The following is a 26,724-nucleotide window of genomic DNA, read 5'->3' on the forward strand; positions in this document are numbered from 1 at the left end:
GAGCTTGCAGTGAGCCAAGATTGCGCCACTGCACTCCAGCCTCGGCGACAAAGCCAGACTCTGTCTCAAAAAAAAAAAAAAAAAGAAAAGAAAAAGGTAATTTATTAAGCCTTGGAACTGAGAAGGCTCAGATCTGTCTGAAGACACGGCTTCATCTGAGGTCAAAGATGTCATGGAGTCTGATTTCTCTCTCCCCCTGTTTTAGCTGTACTTCTGTGCAGGCTCCATTCTCAGCCTCTCTCCTCTCTGGGGCACAGTGACTACAGAAGCCTCAGCCCCACATCCTCCCATGTTCAGGTCTAGGGAGATCCTTCATAGCTCCTGACAGGCCTTGAGGCCGGGTGCGGTGGCTCACGCCTGTAATCCCAGCACTTTGGGAGGCTAAGGCAGAAGGATAACTTGAGGCCAGGAGTTTCAGGCCAGCCTGGCCAATATGGTGAGACCCCCATCTCTACTAAAAATACAAATATTAGCCAAACTTGGTGGCACGCACCTGTAGTCCCAGCTGCTTGAGATCGCTGGAACCCAGGAGGCGGATGTTACAGTGAGCTGAGATTGAGCCACTGCACTCCAGCCTGGGCAACAGAGCGAGACTGTCTTAAAAAAAAAAAAAAAAAAAAAAAAGTAAATGAATGAATGAGGGAACAGAATTGGCCTGTCTCAGGATTGCTTTTTGGGATAAATATTTCCAATTAGAGGGGCAGATTGATTCTCAGCACTACGAACCATCATCTCTCCCTCTGGTAGTGATGGTCTCAGAAATTACATTTCAAGAGGAAAACAGAAAGACCAGAAGTCCTAACTACAGCAAGCAGCAAACCAACTCACTTGTCAAATGAGAGTATCTAGGATGGGAGCCTGGAATCTGCATTTTTAAACAAGTGCCTCAGATGATTCTGAATCAAGTGGTCTGGGGACCACAGTTTGGAAAACATACCCTAGAACATCCTTTTGGAGTCTGAGTGTTAACCTCACTGAGAGTCCTCCAGCTTTTCAGAGAATCAGGCTGACATCACTGTGCCTATTTAATGTGAATCAGTCTTTATTTTGCACTTGTGTGGTGCATTAACAAATTCAACATACAAGATAGCATTACATATTGTAGATTAGCATTACAGCATTATGCAATTTCACACAATTCATGTTAGCTTTTTCAGTTTTTCTTTTTTTTTCAAAATTTGACACATTTATTTTATTTTTGAGTTTCATTTTTACAAGAGAAGACACAAGGTAAAGAAAGACAACCACTTTGGAGAGGGATCATGGTGAGGGCAATGTCACTGTCATGGCCATAGTACAAGCCTTCCAAGAAAAGGGACCTGTGTTATTCCCTCTCCTGAGCAAGCTGCCCCTGTCCCACAAACCAGTTCTATCTGTTTTCACATCTAGAGCACTGTCCATAAACATGTCCATCTTGGCTGTGCTCCAGTGAGATGAACTGAAAGAAGGAATAACTCATAAAGGGACCTTTGTTATTAAGAAAAATTCTTGTCTTCCCAAAGGAATCAAGATCTCTTCAGAGAAGGAGCAACTGTTGGAAAATCAGAAGTGACCATTCCCTAACCTATTCCTGACCACGAATGCCTTGTGCAAAAGCTAAGATGTGACTCTCTTGTCTTTCTTTCAACTGACTCTTAGGAGAAGGCATTCCTCCTCCACTCTTATCAGTTAGCTCTGGAAAGAACAAATGTGAAAGCCAAAGTCAGCTAAGAAACTTTGAGACGGCAAAGTCAAGGGCACGATGGATCAGGCCTGAGGTAGGAGGGAGGAGCCCTGCACTGTCCGCCTCTTTGCCTTTTTCTGGCAAAGACACTGAGGCAGTTCCTAGGCTACAGAACAACTGGTTCCTCCCCTGTCACCTCAGCACCCACTGCTCAGTAGACCCAAAGAATGCAAGGAATAAAGCTACAAGGAAATGGGGAAGAGAGAGGAGAGTGGGGTGAGGCTGTTTTCCCAGACGTTTGTCAGGAGGAGCTACAGAGGCACACACAGCAGGGCAAAGACCAGACTATCTCCACCTGTTGTTTTGCATTGTTTCTGGGAAGGAAACAAAAGCGGGTTTGCTCAGCGATTTCTGATCTTTAGACATTAAGGCGATGAAGAGGAACCATTTAAATTTTTTCCTAATGGGGCTTCGGAATGCTCCTGTCAGATTTACATTAAACTATCTCAAAATGCATTTTTAGAAAACAAAAATTATTTTCTTCTACTTATGATACAGTATTTACATTTCATGGGGTATAGGACAGAGACTAGTGGTATGACCCCAACTGATGGTGAAGTTGTGAGTCAGATTATGGGGGGTGGGGGTTGGCAGGGACAAGAACAGAGAGTAGGCTTTGTGACTGCTCAGAATTGCTCTGCATTGTCAAGAACATGGGCTGAAATCAAACAAAAGGTTTGGGGGGAGCAGAATGGTTTTAAATCCACAAAAGCTGAGGGAACACTGAAAGCAAGATCACCCCCCCGTCCATAGAGACTCAGCTTTCCGACTCCCTTCGCCAAAGCAAGGTTAAAAGTGATGTTCTTGTGTGGAAGTGAACACTTCAGTCTCAACGAACCTTTCACGCCCTGGATCAAGCTGTTAAGCAACAGCTTGACTGAGTTCCTCCTCAGGTGGGCAAAAATATCTACTGCCTATCCAAGTTTACCTAGTTTATTTTAATTAATTAATTAATTAATTTTTGAGACAGGATCTCACTCTGTTACCCAGCCCAGAGTGCAGTAGCATGATCATGGCTCACTGCAGCCTCTACCTCTGGGCTCAAATGATCCTCCCACCTCAGCATCCTGAATAGCTGGGACCACAGGCGTGCAGCACCACACCTAGTTAATTTTTTGTATTTTTGATAGAGATGGGGTTTCGTCATGTAGCCCAGGCTGGTCTTGAACTCCTGGGCTCAAGCGATCTTTCCACCTCGGTCTCCCAAAATACTGGGATTACAGGCGTGAGCCACTGCGCCCGGCCCCAAGTTTACCTATTATCCATGGAGTCTGTGCCATCTGCAAAGTCTCAACGTTGGAGACACAGCTGCTGTAGGAGTAAAGAGACTTGAATTCTAATCCCAGAAAGATGCTGAATCTCTCTCAACCTCTATTGCCCATTGGTAGAAGAAGAATTGCATCCTGTAGTTCCTCCATCCTTCCACCATGTGGTAAGACATAAATTCCAAGAACTATGCAGCTCGTTTTGAGGAAAAGAATGCTCTGAAAGAATCCAACTTATCTTCATTCACTCAGTCACACTGTTATTTTTTTAAAAGCTAAATTTTTATTGAAAAATTTAAGGAGAACTTCTGAGGGCCCCTGTTTTATGAAGCAAAGCTAACCTCATTACAACATCTAAGCTATTTGAGAAGACTCTAAAGCATCTCCATGGTCGGCATTTCCGGAAAAACAAAGGCCAGTGTAATTCTTCAAACCTCTGATGACTTCCAACCCATCAACCAAGAAATGGCTGTCACTATAGTAGATAGCTGCAAAGGGGAATGGCTGTCATCACTTGTCTCCTCTCCTTGTCCTTATACCTGAAAACAGCTTTTGGGATCAGCTGGATGTGTTCATTGGTACTATCCTATAGCTGAATTTGAAGTTTCCAAAGCTCCTTTTAGAGAAGTCATCAAGTTTGATAAAATCCAAGTTCTGATGTCTTGGATGCATAAGTCTGATGTATTCTCTGTGCTTCAGTTAGGTCTGTCAGTTAATTATAGACTGCCCTTTACTACTTCATAGCAGAAGAGCTGATAGCAAAAATACCCCATTTCTCAATTCCTCTTTCTCCTGCAAACCTTGCCTCATCCACCCCACCTTTGTTTCTTGGCTTACTGCAGACCTCTAGACCTTGAGGTCAAAGAGCAGAGATATAAGAGGCAATAAAAAGAAAAGATGGGAATGACGAAAACATGAGGTTTTATAAGAGCAAAATTTTCTTCTGCAGAGGTGGGGAGTGGGAGAAATTCTCCAGAGAAGCCCAATAAAAAGAAGCCAATTTCAGGTAATCAGCAAATACAATTCAGCACAAAACACAATTTCCATGGATTAAAATCTGCAACTTGATATTGGCAGTTAGGCTAATTTCTTCAGTTTGTATTAGACATGCAAGTATATGGTTACATTGTTATATATAGATTTATAGGGGTCTTTCCCTCTCTTTTGTCCCCCACTAAAAAAAAAAACAAAAAAAAAACCCAGAGGCCGGGCACGGTGGCTCGCACCTGTAATCCCAGCATTTTGGGAGGCCGAGGCGGGTGGATCACCTGAGGTCTGGAATTCGAGACCAGCCTGGCCAACATGGTGAAACCCATCTCTACTGAAAATACAAAAAATTAGCCGGGCATGGTGGTGGGTGCCTGTAATCCCAGCTACTTGGGAGGCTGAGGGAGGAGAATCGCTTGAACCTGGAGGGCAGAGGTTGCAGTGAGTTGAGATCTCACCATTGCACTCCAGCCCGGGCAACAAGAGCGAAACTCCGCCTCAAAAAAAATAAAGTAAAATAAAAGATTCTAGCGCCTTGCAAAGCAGAAAAAAAAACATCATTGCTAAGAACTGATCTGCAGCTGTGGTCATATAGGGTGTTCTTTGTGGAATTTGTTTTGTAAGAAATATTCTTCTACAACTAAAATGAGGTTTTGAGTCCACTTCTCTGTCATCTTTTTCCCCTCCACATCCCTCCCCAGCTTGGCCCCCGGGGATTAGAGGAGAGAAGAACAGGATTAGTACTCGCTCAGACTGTGCCACTTGGCCACAGGCTTGCGGGGGCTCTCGCAGACCTCTCTCCAGTGTTCAGCACCACTGGCTGTGACACTGTGTGCCCCCAGGATCAGCCTCCCCACCACCTCATTCTTGGTGGTGCGATCGAAGTCGATAACGAGGAACTCGATGCTGATATCAGGCAGGAGGTCAGTGGGGATGTCGTAGATGAAAGATTCGTTGAAGATGGGGTTCAAAGTGCACTTCTTCACATGGGTTTTCTTCTTGGCAATGCGCTTTCTGCCGTAGTAGACGTTCACCTTGACATAAGGATCTGGGGCCCCCAAAGAGATAAGAAAAAGGGAGACAGACCTATGACACAGTCCTCTCCTATGTAATGGTAATTTCATGTTGGGAAAGGGGGGGCTCTGTTGTTCGTATCTTTGATGGCCATCCCATGTGTTCTTTAGTGATTGCACAATAAACACACACTGACTATATGTGAGTCTGCCTGCCTGGATGAGGGGCCAAGGAAACCAAGCAGGAATAGAACAGAACAACTTTCTCAGGTTAGGTCTGAAGAAATCCCATGATACCAAGAAGTATATTAAAGGGCACAGAGACAAATGCCTGCAGCCTTTTTGAGAAGTCTCTCTTAGCACCTGGCATGAATATTATTTAGGATACCTTGCCAAATGTAAAGACCCCATTTGTTCAACTGAAGAATCTTCCTAGCCAGGGAAATCTATTGGACGTAGATACTCATCAGGAAGAGAATGTCTACAGAAAGAGGAGCAGATTAAAAGTGAAAGAGGCAAGGATCTTGAAGTGTGGAGGTCTATCTGGGCCACAGGCAAGGAGTCGGGGGTGGTTCAGACAGTAAGAAATAGGTTGAAGTAAATAGCTGCTACCTGAGAGACCGGTGATATCCATCTTCGGCAAGTGTCTGGCTTTGAGGACCACCACTGTCATTCTCTGTGCCACAGGCTGATATGACAGAGACACCTGGAGCTCCCCTCTGCTGATGCACTTCTGTGAGGAAAAAATGGCAGGTGAGAATCCTGGCAGAGGGTGCAGGGCAGAGCACAAAAAGTGTGCAGAGCAGTGGGAAGAGTCTGGGGGAGGACAAGTGCAGGGATGATAAGTTTTTTGGAAAGATGCTCATCCCCTGGAAAGGTGTTATGATTTTATTTAACAAGGAGGGAGAAAGGAAACATTATAACCATAATTCTAATATTAAATAATTTGCATGGAGAGCCCACATAGCCTTGGATTTATGAGCATGACCTCTGGAGCCAGATTAGCCTGGATTCAAATCCTGACTATTTCTCTTTTTTTTTGAGACAGGGTCTCACTCTGTTGCCCAGATTGGAATTCAGTGACGTGATCTTGGCTCACTGCAGCCTCCATCTCCTGGACTCTAGCAATCCTCCCACCTCAGCCTCCTGAGTAGCTAGGACTACAGGTGTGTGCCACCACATCTGGCTAATTTTTCTTTTTTCTATACACAGAGTCGCACTGTGTAGCCCAGGCTGGTCTTGAATTCCTGGTCTCAAGTGATCCTCCCGCCTCAGCCTCCCAAAATGCTGGGATTACAGGCATGAGCCACCATGCCCAGTTGCTATTTCTTATCTGTGACCTTGGACAAGTTACTCAACATCTCTGTACTTCAGTTTCCTCACCTATAAAATGTGGGTGAAAGGTTGTACCTACCACATAGCATTATCAGAAGGATTAAATAAGTTAAAATTTGTAAACTGCAATGGTGCCCAGCACATAGTGTGCACTATAGAAGCGCATCCTCTCATTTGGTTCTTATCCTTTAAAAAGTTCTGAAGACTGTACGGTGGGAGGTAGGAGAACTGGGTTTGAATCTTAACCTTGCCACTTACTCACCACATGACCTTGGGCAAGTCACTGAACCTGTCCCTGCATTTCACAAGGTGAATATCCACACCTGCTCTGCCCACCCCAATGTGCACTCCAGTGTACCTTCTCCAGCCAAGTCAGCTTCCTCCCCAGCACCCTGATCTTTGTTTCTCCATCTTTAAATGTGATGCTAGGCTCCATTTTGAGCTTGAAAAAACCTCTAGTCCTCCAATAACTTTTTTTTTTTTTTTTTTTTTTTTTTTTGAGACAGAGGCTCACTCTTGTCGCCCAGGCTGGAGTGCAGTGGCGTGATCTCGGCTCACTGCAACCTCTGCCTCCCGGGTTCAAGTGATTCTCCTGTCTCAGCCTCCAGAGTAGCTGGGATTACAGGTGCCCACCACCATGCCCGGCTGATTTTTGTATTCTTAGTAAAGACAGGATTTCACCATGTTGGCCAGGCTGGTCTCGAACTCCTGACCTCAAGTGATCTGTCTACCTCGGCCTCCCAAAGTGCTGGGATTACAAGCGTGAGCCACCGTGCCTGGCCCCTCCAAGAACATTTTAAAGAACATTTGCACAGGCACTGCATGCCAGGTTTTGAGGATCCAGAGCTGATGGGACTCAGTTGTTGCTCCCAAGGAGCTTACCACTCAGTAGAAGAGTCAGAGAAGTAAATAAACCTGTACGGGACTTGTCAGAGAAATGAGAAGCCTGTCTAAGTGCTCTGGGCACCTAGAGCTGGGAGATTCAGGGGAGGCTTTTAAAATTAATTAATTAATTAATTTATTTATTTATTTTTTAATTTTATTTTTTGAGACAGAGTCTCTCGCTCTGTCACCCAGGCTAGAGTGTAGTGGCGAGACCTCGGCTCACTGCAACCTCCGCCTCCCAGGTTCATGCCATTCTCCTGCCTCATCCTCCTGAGTAGCTGGGACTACAGGTGCCCGCCACCACGCCCAGCTAATTTTTTTTGTATTTTTAGTAGAGACGGGGCTTCACCATGTTAGCCAGAATGGTCTTGATCTCCTGACCTCGTGATCCGCCCGTCTCGGCCTCCCAAAGTGCTGGGATTACAGGCGTGAGCCACCGCGCCCGGCCATGGAGATTCAGGGAAGGCTTTACCAGCTGATGCCTGGACTGAGTTGATGGGGGTACAAAACCATGAAGCAATGGGCAGAGGGATGATCATATCAGGCAGATTGACAGAAATGGCTGGTACAAAGGAGTTGGGCCTGAAAAGGTAAGCTGTGTTCAGAGAATGGTTGAGAGGTGAATATGCCTGAAGTGGGGGTGGCTGTTAGGAGGGGTAGGTCAGGAACCTGGAAAGGTGGGCAAGGCTAGAGTAAAGGGCTGTTGGGACACTACCAAAGAGCAGAGTCAGCAGCACCCATACAAGAGGAGGGTGGTGAGTATAGGCGTGGCAAAGCTGTCATTTTTTTGAGTCAGGTTCTCACTCTGTTGCCCAGGCTGAAGGACAGTGGTGAGATCTCGGCTTTCTGCAACCTCCACCTCCTGGGCTCAGGAGATCCTCCCACCTCAGCATCCCAGGTAGCTGGGACTACAGGTGTGCACCAACATGCCAGGCTACATTTTGTATTTTTTGTAAAGACAGGGTCTCACTATGTTGCCCAGGCCGATCTCGAATTCCTGGGGTCAAGCAATCCGCCCACCTTGGCCTCCCAAACTGCTGGGATTGCAGGTGTAAGCCACCATGCCTGGCCAGTTGTCATCATTTTATTAAAATGATTATTATTTCAGAGAAAGGTGGAAAATGAGCTAAAGTCGAGGAAGACCAACATCAGAAAGCTCAGTTAAGAGGCCGCTATAGCCGGGAGCAGTGGCTCATGCCTGTAATCCTAGCACTTTGGGAGGCCGAGGCAGGCGGATCACGAGATCAGGAGATCGAGACCATCCTGGCACACGGTGAAACCTGGTATCTACTAAAAAAATACAAAAAAATTAGCTGGGTGTGGTGACTGGCGCCTGTAGTCCCAGCAACTGGGGAGGCTGAGGCAGGAGAATGGCGTGAACCCGGGAGGCGGAGCTTGCAGTGAGCCGAGATTGCGCCACTGCACTCCGGCCTGGGCAACAGAGCGAGACTCTGTCTCAAAAAAAAAAAAAAAAAGAAAATTAGCTGGGCGCAGTGGCGTGTGCCTATAGAGCCAGCTACTTGGGAGGACTGATTGAGCCCAGGAGATCGAAGCTGCAGTGAGCTGTGATTGAGCCACTGCACTTCAGCCTTGGTGACAGAGTGAGACCCTGTCAAAAAGAGGCTGCTGTGGCTGGGCGCAGTGGCTCACGACTATATATTCCCAGCACTTTGAGAGGTCAAGGCAGGTGGATCACCTGAGGTCAGGAGTTCGAGACCAGCCTGGCCAACATGGTGAAACCTCATCTCTACTAGAAATAGAAAAATTAGGCCGGGCGCAGTGGCTCACACCTGTAATCCCAGCACTTTGGGAGGCTGAGGTGGGCGGATCACGAGGTCAGGAGATTGAGACCATCCTGGCTAACAAGGTGAAACCCTGTCTCTACTAAAAATACAAAAAAATTAGCCAAGCATGGTGGCGGGTGCCTGTAGTCCCAGCTACTTGGGAGGCTGAGGCAGGAGAATGGCGTGAACCCAGGAGGCAGAGCTTGCAGTGAGCCGAGATCGCAGTCACTGCACTCCAGCTTGGGCAGCAGAGCAAGACTCCGTCTCAGGGAAAAAAAAAAAAAAAAAAAAGAAATAGAAAAATTAGCCGGGTGTGGTGGCGGGTGCCTGTAACCCCAGCTACTCAGGAGGCTGAGGCAGGAGAATCGCTTGAACCAAGGAGGTGGAGGTTGAGGTGAACCTTGATCACGCCACTGCACTCCAGCCTGGGCGACAGAGTGAGACTCCATCTCAAAAAAGCAGACTCCGTTGTTCTGTAGCAACGTGCTGCAGAAGAAATGATTGGGACTGGAACTAGGGCTATGGCAGAGGAGATGGACATGGAGGTAAAATATGTCTCAGGAAGAATTGTCAGGGGTTTTTAGGCTTGGGCAGTTAATTGGCTGTGAAGCGTAGGGAAGAGGGAGGAAAGGGTGGACTATTTCTTGTGTTTTTAGCTTTAGAAAGTGGGGATGAGGCTGGGATAAAGAAAACAAAAGGAGGTGAGTTTTGGCCGGGTGCAGTGGCTCACGCCTGTAATCCCAGCACTTTGGGAGGCCGAGGCGGACGGATCACGAGGTCAGGAGATCGGGACCATCCTGGCTAACACGGTGAAAACCCGTCTCTACTAAAAATACAAAAAAATTAGCCGGGCGTGGTGGCGGGCGCCTGTGGTCCCAGCTACTCGGGAGGCTGAGGCAGGAGAATGGCGTGAACCTGGAAGGCGGAGCTTGCATTGAGCCGAGATCGCGCCACTGCACTCCAGCCTGGGAGACGGAGCGAGACTCCGTCTCAAAAGAAAAAAAAAAAAAAAAAAAAAAAGGGGAGGTGAGTTTTGAGGAATGTAGAACATAATAAGTTAAATTTGGGACAAAATCATACCCCCACGATCACCCTTATTCCTTGTATTCTTCAAAGCCCCAAAGAAATGTCATCTACTCCAGGAATTCTTAAATTGAGCAAAAATAAACTATGCTCATCACCAACCTTATATACACCACACACCCACAAAAATGACTTGTTAGGCACTTATTAAGTGCCAGGCACTCTCTGCTAGAAGCTAGGGCTGAAAAGATGGATACTGAGGAATCCTACCCTTAAGAAGCTCCCAGGCTAGTTCACTATCTACTCAGGTATGTCTGGTGCAGGAAAGAACAGCGGCAGCAAATATGCCAATTAACTCATCAATAAAAAACAAGAAATAAGCCTAATAGTTTGTGCTTTGATTGTAGGCCTTAAGTCATCTCCAGGAATGAAACTGTGATATTTCACATGATTTTAAAAATTTATTGAGTCTATGTTTCGTCCTAGGAGCATATGGAAATGTCTCTCACAGGGCATAAAAAATAACTAACTAGGCTGGGTATGGTGGCTTACGCCTGTAATGCTAACACTTTGGAGGCCGAGGAGGGCAGATCACTTGAGGTCAGGAGTTCAAAACCAGCCTGGCCAACATGGTGAAACCCCGTCTACTAAAAATACAAAAAATTAGTGGGGCATGATGGTGCACACCTGTAATCCCAGCTACTCAGGAGGCTGAGGCAGGAGAATCGCTTGAACCCAGGAGGTGGAGTTTGCAGTGAGCTGAAATCGTGCCACTGCACTCCAGCCTGGGCGACAGAGTGAAACTGTCTCAGAAAAAAAAAAAATCTAACCAAAGTTTAAACCCACTCCTTAGCTTTTGAAATTGAAATACAAAAGGGGATCAACTTTAAAAATATTTTCATGTTTTTTCTCTGCTAGAGAGAAGCCCCACATTTTGTCCTTATCCATAACATATGTATTGTCAGCTCTTTTTTTTTTTTTTTGAGATGAAGTCTCGCTCTGTCATACAGGCTGGAGTGCAGTGGTGCGATGGCTTACTGCAACCTCCACCTCCTGGGTTCAAGCAATTCTCCTGCCTCAGCCTCCCAAGTAGCTGGGACTACAGGTGCATGTCACCATGCCCGGGTAATTTTTGTATTTTTAGTAAAGACGGGGTTTCGCTACATTGGCCAGGCTGGTCTCGAACTCCTGACCTCATGATCTGCCTGCCTCAGCCTCCCAAAGTGCTGGGATTACAGGCGTGAGTCACCATGCCCGGCCTATTGTCAGCTCTTAATTGTATCCATGGAAAGTATCCTCAGCCAGTTTTATTTTATTTTTATTTTTTTGAGACGGAGTCTTGCTCTGTCACCCAGGCTGGAGTGCAGTGGCGCAATCTCGGCTCACTGCAACCTCCGCCTCCCGGGTTCAGGCCATTCTCCTGGCTCAGCCTCCTGAGTAGCTGGGACTACAGGCACCTGCCACCATGCCCGGCTAATTTTTTGTATTTTTAGTAGAGACGGGGTTTCACCGTGTTAGCCAGGATGGTCTCTATCTCCTGACCTCGTGATCCGCCTGCCTCGGCCTCCCAAAGTGCTGGGATTACAGGCGTAAGCCACCGCGCTCGGCCTTATTTTTATTTTTGAGATAGGGTCTCACTCTCTTGCCCAGGCTGGAGTGCAGTGGTGTGCACTCACTGCAGCCTTGACATCCAGGGCTCAAGTGATCCTCCCAACTCAGCATCCTGAGTAGATGGGACTACAGGCATGTGCTACCAGGCTCAGCTAATTTTTGTATTTTTGGTAAAGATGGGGTTTTGCTATGTTGCCCAGGCTGGTCTCAAACTCCTGGGCTCAAGTGATCTATCCGTCTCAGCCTCCCAAAGTGCTGGGAATACAGGTGTGAGCCACCATGCTTGGTCCCTCAGCCAATGTGTTTTTGTTTTGTTTTGTTTGTTTTTCCCCTCGAGACAGGGTCTTGCTGTGTCACCCAGGTTGGAGTGCAGTGGCACGATCTCAGCTCACGGTAACCCCCACCTCCTGGGTTCAAGCGATTCTGGTGTCTCAGCCTCCTGAGTAGCTGGGATTACCGGCGTGAATCACCACGTCTGGGGTTTCCGCCACGTTGGCCAGGCTGGTCTTGATCTCCTGAGTGGAAGCCATCCGCCCACCTTAGCCTCCTTAAGTGCTGGAATTATAGGCGTGAGCCACCATGCCTGGCCCTCAGCCAGTTTTGAATTACAGTCTGGTTGCCCTTGCCAACCAGTATACTTCTGGGCTTTTTCCTTTTGCCAGAAATCAGAATGTAATCAGTGAATATAAACTCATTTTTACTATTAGTCACATCAAATGAAAAGTAATCCCATATGGAAAAGAAAATTGAATGGATTCCAAAACATTCAGAACTGAGCTATCCAATACAGTAGCCACTAGCTACACGTGCCTATTTACATTTTAATTTAAATTAAATAAAATTAAAATTATAGTTCCTCAGTTACACTAGCCACATTTCAAGTGCTCAATAGCGACATGTAGCTAGTAGCTACCACACTGCATGGTGCAAATATAGAACATTTCTATCATCATTAGACGGCACTGATCTAGAAAGGACTTTTGCATTGTTTTGGCTACTGCTCCCCTCTGTTTCCATGAATAATAATAAAATGTTAGCTAGGTTTGATATATCCATTTCTGGGGCCATCCTTCAATACTGAGTATCTAAATACTAAATATGCAGTCTTTAAATATGATTCTAACTTTATATACAGAGGAAGGATAGGTGAGGGGAAAAGCAACATTTGATTTCTTTTTTTTTGAGACGGAGTCTTGCTCTGTCGCCAGGCTGGAGTGCAGTGGCGTGATCTTGGCTCACTGCAACCTCTGTCTCCCGGGTTCAAGCAATTCTCCTGCCTCAGCCTCCTGAGTAGCTGGGACTACAGGCACGTGCCACCACGCCCAGCTAATTTTTGTATTTTTAGTAGAAACGGGGTTTCACCATGTTGGCCAGGATGGTCTCAATCTTTTGACCTTGTGATCCGCCTGCCTCGGCCTCCCAAAGTGCTGGGATTACAGGCCTGAGACACCGCGCCTAGCCGACATTTGATTTTAAAAGCACAGTTTTATTTGCAAGAATAACACGAATGACAAGATTATAGCTTAGGTTTCCCGAATACTTATTTAAAATTCTGTATCCTAAATCATCCATTCTAGGAAAATCTTCCTAATCAAAATCCCCATGCCTCTTTCCTAGTTTTTTGGGAAAGTTGACAACTTCTGGTTACCCTTTTCATTTTTTTCTCCCTTAAAATCACTCCTCAGGCAACTGTCCTCCATCTGATCCCTCCTTCACCTTGGGCCATCTCACACGGGCAGCATGCCCATCCCCACTCAGCGCCGCTTTGTGATGCCCAAGTCTGTAGCCACAACACCACCTGAATGCCACTCCATTCTGCATTGAAGGCAGTTTAATGTCATTCCCTCAAGCCCCCTCCCTTTCTCTTTCTACCCAATTCCCATTCCAAGTAGCTATGTCAATGGCTCTTTCTTTTGAAAGAGCCATTGAAGGCTGTGAGCAAGCTCTGTTTCCCAGCCCCTTGGCCTAGTGAGGCAAAGGCCCTGTTGGGGGGCAGGCAAGCAGAAGGACAAGGGGGAGAAAGGATTTTCTCATGCCTGACAGAGCTGCGGGGCTCGGCTCTCTGAGGTCAATCTCCTTGCTCCTTCAGTGGAACAGAGGAACAGGAACAGTGGTCCTAAAGAATACACTCAGAAGAAATAATACTTGGGCAAGGGATAGTCTGTTTTCCTATAATTAGCAGAACCTCTTTCAGAGTGATTTTCTAGCCAAGGAGCCCTTGTATTAGGTGGACCATCATAAGCTCAATAAACCCTTCTTGGGGCCAGATGTCCTGAGGGCCACCTCTAGCCTAAATCACAACCATGGGAAAACAAAACCTTAACATTCAATCCCATCCCCCTTTTCCTCCCTGCAATACACATACATGATCTGTTGCCCAGTCTGGAGTGCAGTTTGTGGTAATAGCTCACTGCAACCTCAAACTCCTGGGCTCAAGCAATCTTCCCGCCTTGGCCTTCCAAAGTGCTAGTATTACAGGGGTGAGCCACTGTGCCTGGCCATATTTTCTTTTCTTTTCTTTTTTTTTTTAATTTTTTATTTTGAGACAGGGTCTCATTCTGTCATCCAGGCTAGAGTGCAGTAGCTTTTTCCTGGTCTATGTAATCCAGACCAGGAAAAAGCCCTTTACAGCCAGTGTGGCATGGTCCATGGCAGCTCTAGCTCACGTTCACCAAGGGGAGATCCTACTTTGCTATGGTAGGGAGGATTTGGGATAGACATTCGCAGCCTGCACTTCTAGGGAACCTAGTGGATGAGTGACTAGGGAGATCACAGCCATGGCTCAGATGGAACATAGTCCTGCCTACGGGCGCTGGTTGGGAAAATGGGTTTAGGAAGCCTGGGAGGCTGGAAGGCTCTAGGGTGGGGCTGCACAGGCTCTGGGTATCCTATCTCGGGCCTCCTCCAGGGCATGTGTTGCTCAGGATCCTAGCCCTGGCTTATCCCTCCTCAAGGGAGTTAATAAAGTGGAAAGAAATGTGGCTCTTGCCAAGAGCCCCTGGCAGCTTAGCAAATGCCATTGTCTGTGCTGTGTCCAGTGCCCTTGATTTGAGGCTGTTTTGTTCCCAGCCCAAATCAGTCCCTTTCATTGCCAGTCTCTTCCCAGCTGCAGCTTGGCACAGAGCCATGTTCTACTCCCAGCCTTGGGCTGCAAGTGTATAGCTGTCTGGAGGAGTCCAGCTGGTTGGTGACTTTACCAAGGTTGGAGTCACAGGGAAGGGTGTATTGGAAAGGCTCCTCCTTCAAGGAGAGGTAGACAAGGGAAGGAGTGGAGGATGGGAGCTGCTGTGAAGGGAATACGGAAACAGCAGAATGGGTCGGCAGAGCCCTGAGGAAAAAAGATGGGACAAGGGAGGGGAGAGGAGGGGACGAAACAGGCCACTGCTTCCATTTCTGTTCACACCTTCTGATTCCAGTCTCAGAGGATGCGAAAACCCCTTCAGGGCTGGACTCTGGGATGTCTCATTGTATCCTGGCATTGAGAACCACAAGATGTGGCAGTGTCTTGTTTATGCTCTGACGTTCACCAAGTTTTCCTATAATTAGCAGAACCTCTTTCAGAGTGATTTTCTAGCCAAGGAGCCCTTGTATTAGGTGGACCAACATAACCTCAATAAACCCTTCTTGGGGCCAGATGTCCTGAGGGCCACCTCTACCCTAAATCACAATCATAAATGTGTCTAATATTCTTCAAGATTCTTGGACTTCCCTGGCCCCTGTGACATGGATCTGAGTGTGCCAGGTGGCAGTAGCAGTTCCTTCAGGCAATGAAAGGCAGGACCGGGCTGGCTGCAGGGGGACAGGTGCCTACTACAGAGCAGAGAAGGCAAGAATACACACACACAAAGTGTGCTCCCTGCTGTCCCCCACCCAGACTTGGCACAGTACCCTTCTTCAGCAGGCAAACCTTGTTCCTGGGTACTCACTGCACACTCTGCACCTGCTAACTTAGAAGCCTCTTCTATCCAGTCCTGAGCCTCCTGTCTACCCACTGAGTCCAGTGAGGACTTGCAGGTAAAAAAGGTATCAAGAAATAAGTATGATCTGCCCACAGGCAGAGCTCTTTCTGGGAGATGTGCAGTTGTTTCTAGTGGCCTCGAAATTCTTTCCTAACCTCCTTCACCAATTCCTCCCTTGTCTTCCTTCACTGTGTCAAAACAAAATATAAATATTTACAAACCACATGCATCACCCAGGTATCAAACTTGACTAATAATAGGAATAACAATAATAGTAACGGTCGCAATTTATTGAAGGCTCACTGTGTCCTAGTAGCTATATAAAATCATCATCCTACTCTATTCCCATAAGAAACTGAGACTTAGCAAAAGTGAAGCAGCTTGCCCAAGGTCATTTAGCTGGTAGAATTTGGATTTAAACTCAGGTCTGACTTCAAAGTCCTTGCTATTTTAACCACTTATGTTATACCCTGAAAAAGACATGAAACTCTAAGTTTAAAATTTCAACAACTTCTTTCATAGCACCTACCATACTCACTATACAGTAATTACAAAAAATATTTGTCTTTCTCCTTCAATAAAGTGAAACCTCTTCAAGGGCAATCATATGCCAGGCATATTGTCTCATTTGATTCTCTGTAAGGAAGACAATATTATCAGCTCCATTTTACAAATGAGAAAATAGAGGCTTAGAGGGGTCGAGTAACTCACCCGTGTCACACGGCTGGCAAGTGGTAAGCTGGAGAGTAAAGTCGTGCAGTCCAATTCTGGAGCCCAAGTGTTTAACTGCAGCATTTCACTGCCTCCCCAGTTGTGGAAGAAATAAATGAACTAATGGGGTTGGGTGGGGCTACACTTACTGTGCTCCTGAAATTACAACTCAAGAGCCAATGTCGGTCCAGTGGGAAGAGGGAGAGAGAAGGCAGGATGGAGGGCCCTCGTCCCTCTTCTAATACAAAGAGGGAGGACAGGAGAAATGGAGAGAGGGGAAGTGTCTATGGCAAAGGTTTGGGCCTAGAACTGGGTGAAGCAATTCATTGAATTGCATTGTAAAATGGTCATAAGAAGACATGTGCATGACGGCTGGGTGCAGTGGCTCATGCCTGTAATCCCAGTACTTTTGGAGTCCGAGGCAGGTGGATCACCTGAGGATAGAAGTTCAAGACTAGCCAGGCTAACATGGTGAATCCCCGTTTCTACTAAAAATACAAAAAATTAGCCAGGCGTGGTGATGGGTGCTTGCAATCCCAGCTACTCGGGAGGCTGAGGCAGGAGAATTGCTTGAACCCGGGCGGTGGGGGTTGCAATGAGCTGAGATTGCGCCATTGCACTCCAGCCTGGGCGACAAGAGTGAAACTCTGTCTCAAAAAAAAAAAAAAAAAAAAAAAAGACATGTACATGGTATCATTTACACCCCTAGGTTAGGGTTGGGAAAGGGAAGCTGAGGGAAAAATTACTGAATTATTGTCATAGCTTCTCAGCTGTGAAAAATAAATTCACTGGAGGAAGATCACATCATTTTGGAGAGGAAATTAGCCCCCATATCCCTGATATAATGAAGGATCTACAAATGGTAGGCCAGCCTGTTCCAAGTAAGCTGGACAGCATCAGGATGCCAACCACTAAGTGAAATGGTGAAAGCTATTGGACCTTCTCTCCTCAGGAAGTTGCTTCTTAGAGGAGACCTAATCTGCCAGGCCCTCTGTCTTACTCTGACCACTGCTTATCCTTGACAGCCAAGAACTTCCTCTCTATAGCCCTTCTTTGCCACCCAACCCACTCCCCTCCCCCTTCCATTTATCCCCTGAGATATTTTCTCCCCCAACCTACCATTGCTCCCCAACACACACTTCCTACTCACCTGGATATTCCTTTTGATGATGTCCCTGGTCAGTTGTACCTTGCCTGTGCTGGGGTCCACCCCTGCCAGTGGCACCATGACCTCGCCAATGACATCATCCCGAGAGAAGCGGTCAAAGCTGAGGACGAGGAAGTGCAGCACCAGGTCCTGCAGCTGGCTGTAGGGGATGCCATAGAAGGTGAAGGTCTCGTCAAACACAGGGTCCAGGGTCTTCCGCAGCACTCTGGTCTTCACCCGATGCCGTTTGTCAGGAAGGATGGTCATTTTGATGTAGGGGTCAGATCCCTGGGTCTGGTCATCCATCACTGGCAGCCCGTGGGCCTCCTGGATTGTCACCACCAGGGCTTTTTTCGGGAAGTTATAGTCCACTGAGAAGGTGAGGGATCCTAGCATGACATCCTCCTCTGGAGATGATGGAGAGGTGGTTTTGCTCTCCCCAGGGGTCAGGCTTGTAATAGGGCTCCTTAGTTCTTCCCCATAGTCCATTTTGATGGGTAATTGGTCTATACAAGATCCAGAGCTAGGCCCCCTGGGATCTTTGTCTTGGCTTAGCAGGCCAGCCTCTGCTGCGTCCACCAACAGGTTCCTACGTCCACCTTCCCTCCCAGGACCATCTTTGTCTCTCCGCACTTTGATGATTTTCTTCTTGTTGCTGAGGGTCTCTGGGTATATGCTGATGCCTTTGAGCATGTGAATAAACTTGTATGGTGGGTTCTTGTGCTTCTTCTCTGCCTGCTGGTGGCAGCATGACCAGACAAAGACGGTCACCGAGACACACACCACCAGCACAGAGGCCCCGATGAGGCCGGCCACCACCGGTGACACATCTGAAGGCAGAGATCAGAGATGTGTCAGGGCGGGTGGACTTTACCTCCTGTCTAGATCTCCCCTGCTCATTGCCACCGCTGGAGCCAAGCTAATCTTCAGTCTAGCCTCTAAAGCAAAATGTGCTCATCTGGGCTTCAGAATTTTTCCCTTCTATTAGAGGCACCCTCTCCCAACCTCTCCAACCACTCCACGGCTTTTCCTCCCAGCCTTCTCTAGAAAGCCTTCTCTGAAGCACCCCACTTGACTCTCTGTTCTTTTCTAGACCTTCTCTCAGCACTTATAGACTTGGTTTGCTCATACTGATTTGTGCTTCACATAAAGCTTCTCTGTACGTGTTCTAAGATCACCTTTTTACATGAGCACCTGTTCACTTCAACTGTTACACAAGATGTTTGGTTTCAGGATATTCCATAGCATCCAGAACAGGGCCTGCACTGACTGACTCGCTGTCAGGCTAAGGTGGAAGGGTGTGGAGCTGAGTTTAGATGGTCTTGGTAGGGTGTTCAGGGTAGTAAAAATGGATGGGTGCCAAAAGGAAGAATTCTGGGTTTATGTACTTTTAAAATATGTTCCAAAATTTTAGCTCCCAGGTATATAAAATACAAGGCTGGGTGCAGTGGCTCACACCTGTAATCCTGGCACTTTGGGAGGCTGAGGCGGGTGGATCATTTGAGGTCAGGAGTTCAAGACCAGACTGACCAACATGGTGAAACCCCGTCTCTACTAAAAATATAAAAAATTAGCTGGGCGTGGTGGCATGTGCCTATAATCCCAGCTACTTGGGAGGCTGATGCAGGAGAATCGCTTGAACCTGGGAGGCAGAGGTTGCAGTGAGCTGAGATCGTGCCACTGCATTCCAGCCTGGGTGATGGAGCGAGACTTCGTCTCAAAAAAAAAAAAAGGTATTCCTCCGGGATGAATATATCCATTGTAGGCAAAAAAATAGGTGTGTGTATGTATGTATATATATGTGTGTGTGTGTGTGTGTGTATATGTGTATATATGTATATGTGTGTATATATGTATATATGTGTGTATGTATATATATGTATTTATGTATACATATATTATTCTAAATAGGAAGAAATAGGGACTTTCTCTTTTCATTATTATTACCTTAATAAATCCTTCACTGGAAGAAATAGGGGTTTTCTTCCCTATTAGTGGAAAATGTCAGATCTCTGCTCAAATGTCACCTTCTTAGGCCTTTCCTGACTCACCTACTTAAAAGTGCAATCTTCTCCATCCTCACCACCCACTCTTCCTAGCCTTGCTTAATTTTTTTCAACATGCCCTGTCATTCTCGCTCTCTGATACACACACCCCTACACATGTAAGAAAAAAATATATAAAATACATACACAAATATGTAAGAATAAACACCCACAAGCATATTATTTTACAATTTATTATTTATCTTCACTAGAATATAAGTCTCATGAGGACAAAAATTTATGTCTGTTTTGTTCACTGCTGTACCCTCAGCACTTAAAACACATAGCAGGCACTATGTATTGGATGAACAAATAACTAAACAGAAATAGGCCGGGTGTGGCGGCTCATACCTGTTATCCCAGCACTTTGGGAGGCCGAGGCAGGCAGATTACCTGAGGTCAGGAGTTCAAAACCAGCCTGGCCAACATGGCAAAGCCCTGTCTCTGCTAAAATAAAATACAAAAATTAGCCAGGTGTGGTGACACACACCTGTAATCCCAGCTACTCAGGAGGCTGAGGCAGGAGAATCACTTGAAGCCAGGAGGCGGAGGTTGTAGTGAGCAGAGATCGTGCCACTGCACTCCAGCCTGGGCAAAAGACTGAGACCCCATCCCGAAAAAAAAAAAAGAGAGAGAGAGAAATAGATTTTTTTTTTGTTTCCCTTACCCTAGTCTTATCTTTTCCCACAAAAATTGGACCCTCAAGTTTCTTCGCGCCCTCAAGTTCACTGAGGCTAAGTTGGGTTTAGGCTTTAAAGGTCCAGATTAGGCCTATAGTTTTTTCCACTTTACTTTTTAGGGGACCACTTGGAAGGGAGGGAGAACTAAGGAAATAAATGTAGCCTGGGCAACATGGCAAAACCCCATCTCTACACAAAAAAATTACACAAATTAGCAGGGCATGGTGGCACATGCCTGTAGTCCCAGCTATTTGGGAGGCCAAGGTAAGAGGATCACTTGAGCCCAGGAGGTGGAGGTTGCAGTGAGTTAAAATCGTGCCACTGCACTCCAGCCTGGGCAACAGAGCGAGGAAAAAAAAGAAAAGGAAATAGACATAATTCCAGCATTTCCCCGATTCTTTCTGGAACATTCTTTTTTTTTTTTTGAGACGGAGTTTTGCTCTTGTTGCCCAGGCTGAAGTTCAATGGCGCGATCACGGCTCACCGCAACCTCCGCCTCCAGAGTTCAAGTGATTCTCCTGCCTCAGCCTCCCGAGTAGCTGGGATTACAGGCATGCGCCACCATGTCCGGCTAATTTTTGTATTTTTAGTAGAGACAGGGTTTCTCCACGTTGGTCAGGCTGGTCTCGAACTCCCAACCGCAAGTGATCCAATCGCCTCGGCCTCCCAAAGTGCTGGGATTACAGGCATGAGCCACCGCGCATCAGGCATCTGTGCAGCTCACTGCTTCACTTATTGTGAGCCTCGAACCTCACTGGATGAGGGAAATATTTCCTGTCTGCCCCAAGTAAGATAATGTCCCCATCACCCTTCCTTAATTTTCTTCATGGAGCTTATTATCCTGACATATATTTATTATCTGTCTTTGATCACTAGACAAGCTTAATAAAACAGCAACTTTGTCTGTTTTGTTCACTGCTATAGTCCCACGTCCCAGAACTATGCGGCATGTAGTAAGCGTTGAACAAAAGAGTCAGTGAATCCAAAACAGCCTCCGCAGATTAGAAAGAGAGGATTGAGGCCGGGTGCGGTGGCTCATGCCTGTAATCCCAGCACTTTGGGAGGCCGAGGTAGGCAGATCACCTGAGGTCAGGAGTTTGAGACCAGCCTGGCCAACATGGTGAAACCCTGTCTCTACTAAAAATTCAAAAATTAGCCTGGCATGGTGGCAGGTGCCTGTAATCCCAGCTACCTGGGAGGCTGAGGCAGGAGAATAGCTTGAACCTCGGAGGCGGAGGCTGCAGTGAGCTGAGATTGTGCTACTGCACTCCATTCTGGGTGACAGAGTGAGACTCCATCTCAAAAAAAAAAAAAAGGATTGAGTCAAGATGATTACATATATCAGGGATAAATGTAAATTTCTATTTGGACTCAAAAACCTATTTATAGTCAATAACCTCACTTGATGAGTCAAAAATGACTTAGGAATTTAGGCAACCACAATCTCGGACTATAATTAGTATAATGCCTACTGTTTTCCCTTCTATTAGAGGTATCCTCTCCTATCCTCTCCAACCAATCCATGGCTTTTTCTTCCCTCCAGACCTAGATGAAGGGTTTATCTTCTCTAGAAAGCCTATGAGCATCATGAGCACAATACTATGAGCATAATGTCCAGATTACATGAGAGGCAGGTATAATTTCATCTGCACTGGTCATAATATACATGTAATATTGTGTATAGCAGTGACAATAATAAAATTGCTATTTTTTATGTAAATTTATATGTCCCTGCCAGGCATTGTGGTAGAGCTTACTTTTTTTATTTCTTTTGAGACAGCATCTCATTTTATTGCCTAGGCTGGAGTGCAGTGGCACAAGCTTGGCCCACTGCAACCTCCACCACCTGGGCTCAAGTGATCCTCCTGCCTCAGCCTCCTGAGTAGCTGGGACTACAGGCACATGCCATCACACCTGGCTAATTTTCGTATTTTTTGCAGAGATGGAATTTCACCATGTCACTCAGACTGAAGTGCAGTGGCATGCATGATCGCAGCTTACTGAAGCTTTGACCTCTGCAGTTCAAATGATCTTCTTGCCTCAGCCTCCTGAGTAACTGGGACTACAGGCATGTGCCATCATGCCTGGTTAATTTTTTTTTTTTTTGAGATGGAGTCTTGCTTTGCCCAGACTTGAGTGCAATGGCGTGATCTCGGCTCACTGCAACCACTGCCTCCCTGGTTCAAGTGATTCTCCTGCCTCAGCCTCCTGAGTAGCTGGGATTACTAGCACGTGCCACTACACCTGGCCAGTTTTTGTATTTTTAGTAGAGACGGGGTTTCACCATATTGTCCACGCTGGTCTCGAACTCCTGACCTCAAGTGATCTGCCAGCCTTGGCCCCCCAAAGTGCTAGGATTACAGGCATGAGCCACCATGCCCAGCTAATTTTTAAATTTTTTTTAGAGATGAGTCTTCACTATATTGCCCAGGTGGTCTTGAACTCCTGGGCTCAAGCAATTCTGCTTTAGTCTCCACCAAATTGCTGGGATTACAGGTGTAAGCCACCATGCCTAACCAAGGAAGAGTTACATTTTATTTAAAATATATATTTATTGTTATTATTTTTTTAGAGACGTGGTCTCACTCTGTGGCCCGGGCTGGAGTGCAGTGGTGTAATCACAGCTGACTGCAGCCTTGAACTCCTCGGCTCAAGCAATCTTACTACCCTAGACTCCTGAATAGCTGGGACTACAGGACCATGCCACTATGCCTGGCTAATTAAAAAAAATTTTTTTTTAGAGACAAGGTGCTATGTTGCCCAGTCTGGTTTTGAATTCCTGGCCTCAAGATCCTCTTGCCTCAGTCTCTTGAGTCGCTGGAATTATAAGCATGACCCACTGTACCCGGGTACATTTTAAAATAATATAGATAAGGAGCAAAACATTATTAACAAAATAAACCAAGGTGACCATGTCTATATCCATACCGAATAATAATAGTGTTTAGTCTCAAAGTATTAAATGAAATAGCTTTTAGGGAAAGTTTTCACAAAATGGAGACAGCCTTGGTAGTAAGCTACTTGAAGGCAGGCAGGAACAATATCCTATGGATCTTTGAATCCCTCAAGAGTCTCTTGCTTCTAATAGGAGTTCAGTAAATATTTGGTTGAACAACTAATTGGATTCAGTTGCCATTAAGAATGGGCACAGCCTAAGGAAGTGGCTCTCCATTCATCAATCAGGTGCTTTCCTGCAAATTGTTTGCTATTCATTAGTGAAACTGAACACTGTCTCTATGAGAAGAGGAACACAGGAAACTACCAAGACAGGCATATTTTTTGGAATGATCATAAAGAGGGATCTGAAGGCTTAGATTAAGAGACATCTGGGCAATTCTTTTGGCTCTATCATAGATTTATTCCCTGCAGCAGTGTGGCGGGGGGCGGGTGGGGGGCAACCCACTGCTGCTTACGTATTTACAATGCATCAACTTCTATTGTTAGAAAATGGAGATAGGGTAGAAAAGAGAGAAGATGAAGAATTCTCATATTCAAGGAGGATAGAGAAGGAAAAGAAGAGAAACAGATGAACGCATCTTTGAATTATCTAGTTGTTCCCCCTGGTCTTGTTTCCTATTTTTGCTGTTCTTCATTTTAGTATTTGTTAACTCTTGCCTCTCTCCCTGAAACCAAGACAATGAGCTAGAATCATCAAAGATATTAAAACCTAAAGCTCTCTGTCTTGCTTTAGTCCAAAGCTTGGTGGGAAATGGAAGTTGAAACTAATGGCTGAAGTGAGTGTTTTAAAGTAGCTATAAATTGCAGTGACCTGTGCTTCTCGCTTCTTTTGTCCTCCATGGTCATGGATAATTGAGTGTTGGCTTGGTGTATCACCCAAGTGCTGTGGCATTTGAAATGAAGTACTCTATGAGATGTGAAAAAGTTGGAAGTGGTAGTTCTCTATGTAGGAGATCCTCTGTAATGGTTTAAAGACCTGCAAGACACATCTGGGCTATTGGCCAGCTCCTTCAGCTTCTGACCAGAACTGCTTTTATTGACACCCCCTTTCCTAAACATAGCCTTTCGCAGTCAAGTAGACAAATATAATACAATGGAATGAGAAGAAATTTTGGCTTCAGCCAGACATTGGTTTAAATCCTAGCATTGGCCAGGTGCAGTGGCTCACACCTGTAATCCCAGGACTTTGGGAGGCCAAGGTGGGCAGATCACCTGAGGTCGGGAGTTCAAGACCAGCCTGACCAACATGGAGAAACCCCATCTCTACTAAAAATACAAAATTAGCCGGGTGTGGTGGCACTTGTCTGTAATCCCAGCTACTTGGGAGGCTGAGGCAGGATAATCGCTTGAACCCAGGAGGCAGAGGTTGTGGTGGGCCAAGATCACGCCATTGCACTCCAACCTGGGCAACAAGATCGAAACTCCGTCTCAAAAACAAAAACAAAAACAAACTAGTGCTACCTTTAGTCATTTGTTTGGCTTTAGCCAAGTTATTTTATTTCTGAGCCTTGGTTTCCTTGTCTGGCAAGTATATATAATAATACATACACTCGAGGGTATTTGTTAGGATTAAATAAAATGTAGTATGTAACAGGCTGATATAATTTATTTTCCCTTTCCCAATAATAGTCCCTCTAAGAGAAATCACTATATTATGTTCCACACCATCTCCTTTTTTCAAGGATTCTGGAACTGCAGTTAGAGAAAGGAATCTGTTGGAAGGGAATAAGAAGAAAAAGAACAGGAAGAAATCATGGATTGCTCATGTGATCATGAAAGGGACTTTTGTTTTGGAAACTTAGAACTCAAAGAATAAAGATGCGGAAGGTGAAGTGGAAGAAAAAATACAATCAAGATTTAGCCTTGGGGAATAAGTGAGAACAAGTAGTTAATGAGTGTGAAGATCAGTTATCTGAACACATCTGATTTGATTTCTTCTTCCTTATTCTGAGGGGATAGAGCACACTGGATTCTGCTCATTTCACTGTACCTCTTATTCAGGAATGAGAAAAGCCATTTCCTAGCTGGATTGTGTCTCCACCCTAAAAACTGGAGTCCCGATGCTCAAACCTTCTGGATTGTCTGAGGGATAGAATCCCTGAAGGAATAAGAAGGTTCTTTGGCAGCAACTCTCACTGGCTTCCCCCATCTAAACTGAATCAAGGAGAAGCAGGGCAATTATATTTTATTTATTTGATCAGGAAAGCATAACACAGGAAGTTTGCTCCTTTAGCATATACTGCAGGAGTCCCCAAAGAGGAAAAAACTTCCTTCTCAAGCTTGTCTTTGCCACCTTCTTCCCTATTTTCCACTCCACTTTCTGCTCCAGGGAGTGTAAAACTAATCTTGGAGCCCACAGGGCTGGGTCGGGGACCAGCCGCTCTGAAATGACGTAATGCTTTCTGCGGTACACAAAGCGGCCTCCCCCGGGCTGGGCCTCTTTTGCCCCTCCCCCTCCGGCCTGGATCGCGCCCCCGCCAGCATCAACGCTGGTCAGTCCCCCTTTTTGAAAAGGCGGCCCAGGGAAACAGGGAACAAAGGCCCCGGAAGGAGAGCCTCGGCGCTGCCAGGAGGCCCAGAAATAGACATCACGTCATCCCCCAGCCCAGCAGCGCCAAGCGCCATTTGGTAGCATCGGATGGACCCCACCATTACGATGCGGAATGGAACTTGCAGGGCTCACGTTTCCTCCTAGCCCCAGCATCCAGCTGACCGGCTTAAGGAGTGGCTTCCTTTTTGCTCCCCACCCCCGCACCCCTCTTTCCCCAGAGGCCGCCGCCTCCCCTGGCTGCCAGCCACACGGCCCACAGTCTCCAAGCTGCCATCTTGATGCCCCATCCCCCTTGTCACTTCCCTCCCCCGCAGCCCTTAGGAATGGGAGGGGGAGGAAGGGGCACCGCCCTGTGTGCCCCAAGGGGGAGGGCTTGGCCTACCCCACCTCTCCTCCCCCAGAAGGAGGGGTTCACATCCTCCGCACGCTTGCTGTTTCTCACCTCCAGCAGTGCTGACAGTGCACCATACAAGGTTTTAGCATCCTGGACTTCCCCACCCTCGGTGTGGCTCAGGCCCTGCCAGTCCCTGCAGCCCATAGCTCAAGTTCATGCACTGTCAACTGCCCACTACCCACTACCCACCACCACAGGCCCGATTTTAGTGGGGCTGGCATTTTGAAGGCTCTGGTCTGGGCTGCATTCTCTGCCCTGCCGCTGGGCCCCCTTGGCCTTGCAACCGTTCTGACCACCTCAAGCTCAGTTTTCCCGAGTCTACTTACCAAAGCTAGGTCGGATATTGGTGATCTCAGCCATGTCGTAATCAGAGGCTGTTGCTATAACGTTTTTGCAATGGTGAGACAGCTCTGGGAACCCTCGGTCAGTACCGAGGCAGCAGCTGTAGAGCTCTAGGTCAGGGAAGGGGGAAGGTATCCAGCGGACGCCTCCTGCGGCGGTCCGGCCCCTAGTTGTCAGCTGCGCTCAGCTCTTAAGATGCTCCGGGGATGCTCTGAGCTAAGGATGCAGGTGCAGTCAGACTGGTCCTGATGCGAGGTAGGCTCCGCCTTCTTCCGAATGGTCCTCGGAAGAAGACTCCGCCTCTTCCGAAT

The 26,724-nt window shown here is 46.6% G+C and overlaps 1 protein-coding gene across 2 annotated transcripts; it reads right to left on the bottom strand.

Moving 5' to 3' along the window:
• Positions 1–1,020: 1,020 nt before the first annotated feature.
• Positions 1,021–26,719, bottom strand: SYT11 (synaptotagmin 11). Of its 2 annotated transcripts, none has more exons than XM_019024042.3 (4): positions 26,398–26,719; positions 17,447–18,273; positions 5,601–5,721; positions 1,021–5,023 (listed from the first exon to the last, which is right to left on the bottom strand). In XM_019024042.3, the coding sequence occupies exons 1-4, from the start codon at positions 26,429–26,431 to the stop codon at positions 4,713–4,715; spliced, it is 1,293 nt and encodes a 430-aa protein (XP_018879587.1). In that variant the 5' UTR covers positions 26,432–26,719; the 3' UTR covers positions 1,021–4,712. The 2 variants fall into 2 exon arrangements, with proteins under 2 accessions (XP_018879587.1, XP_004026984.1); XM_004026935.5 differs by having other exon boundaries at positions 5,598–5,721; positions 26,398–26,706.
• Between the last annotated feature and the right edge of the window lie 5 nt (positions 26,720–26,724).

This window comes from Gorilla gorilla, chromosome 1 (genome assembly GCF_029281585.2).
Source record: "Gorilla gorilla gorilla isolate KB3781 chromosome 1, NHGRI_mGorGor1-v2.1_pri, whole genome shotgun sequence".
Lineage (NCBI taxonomy): Eukaryota > Metazoa > Chordata > Mammalia > Primates > Hominidae > Gorilla > Gorilla gorilla.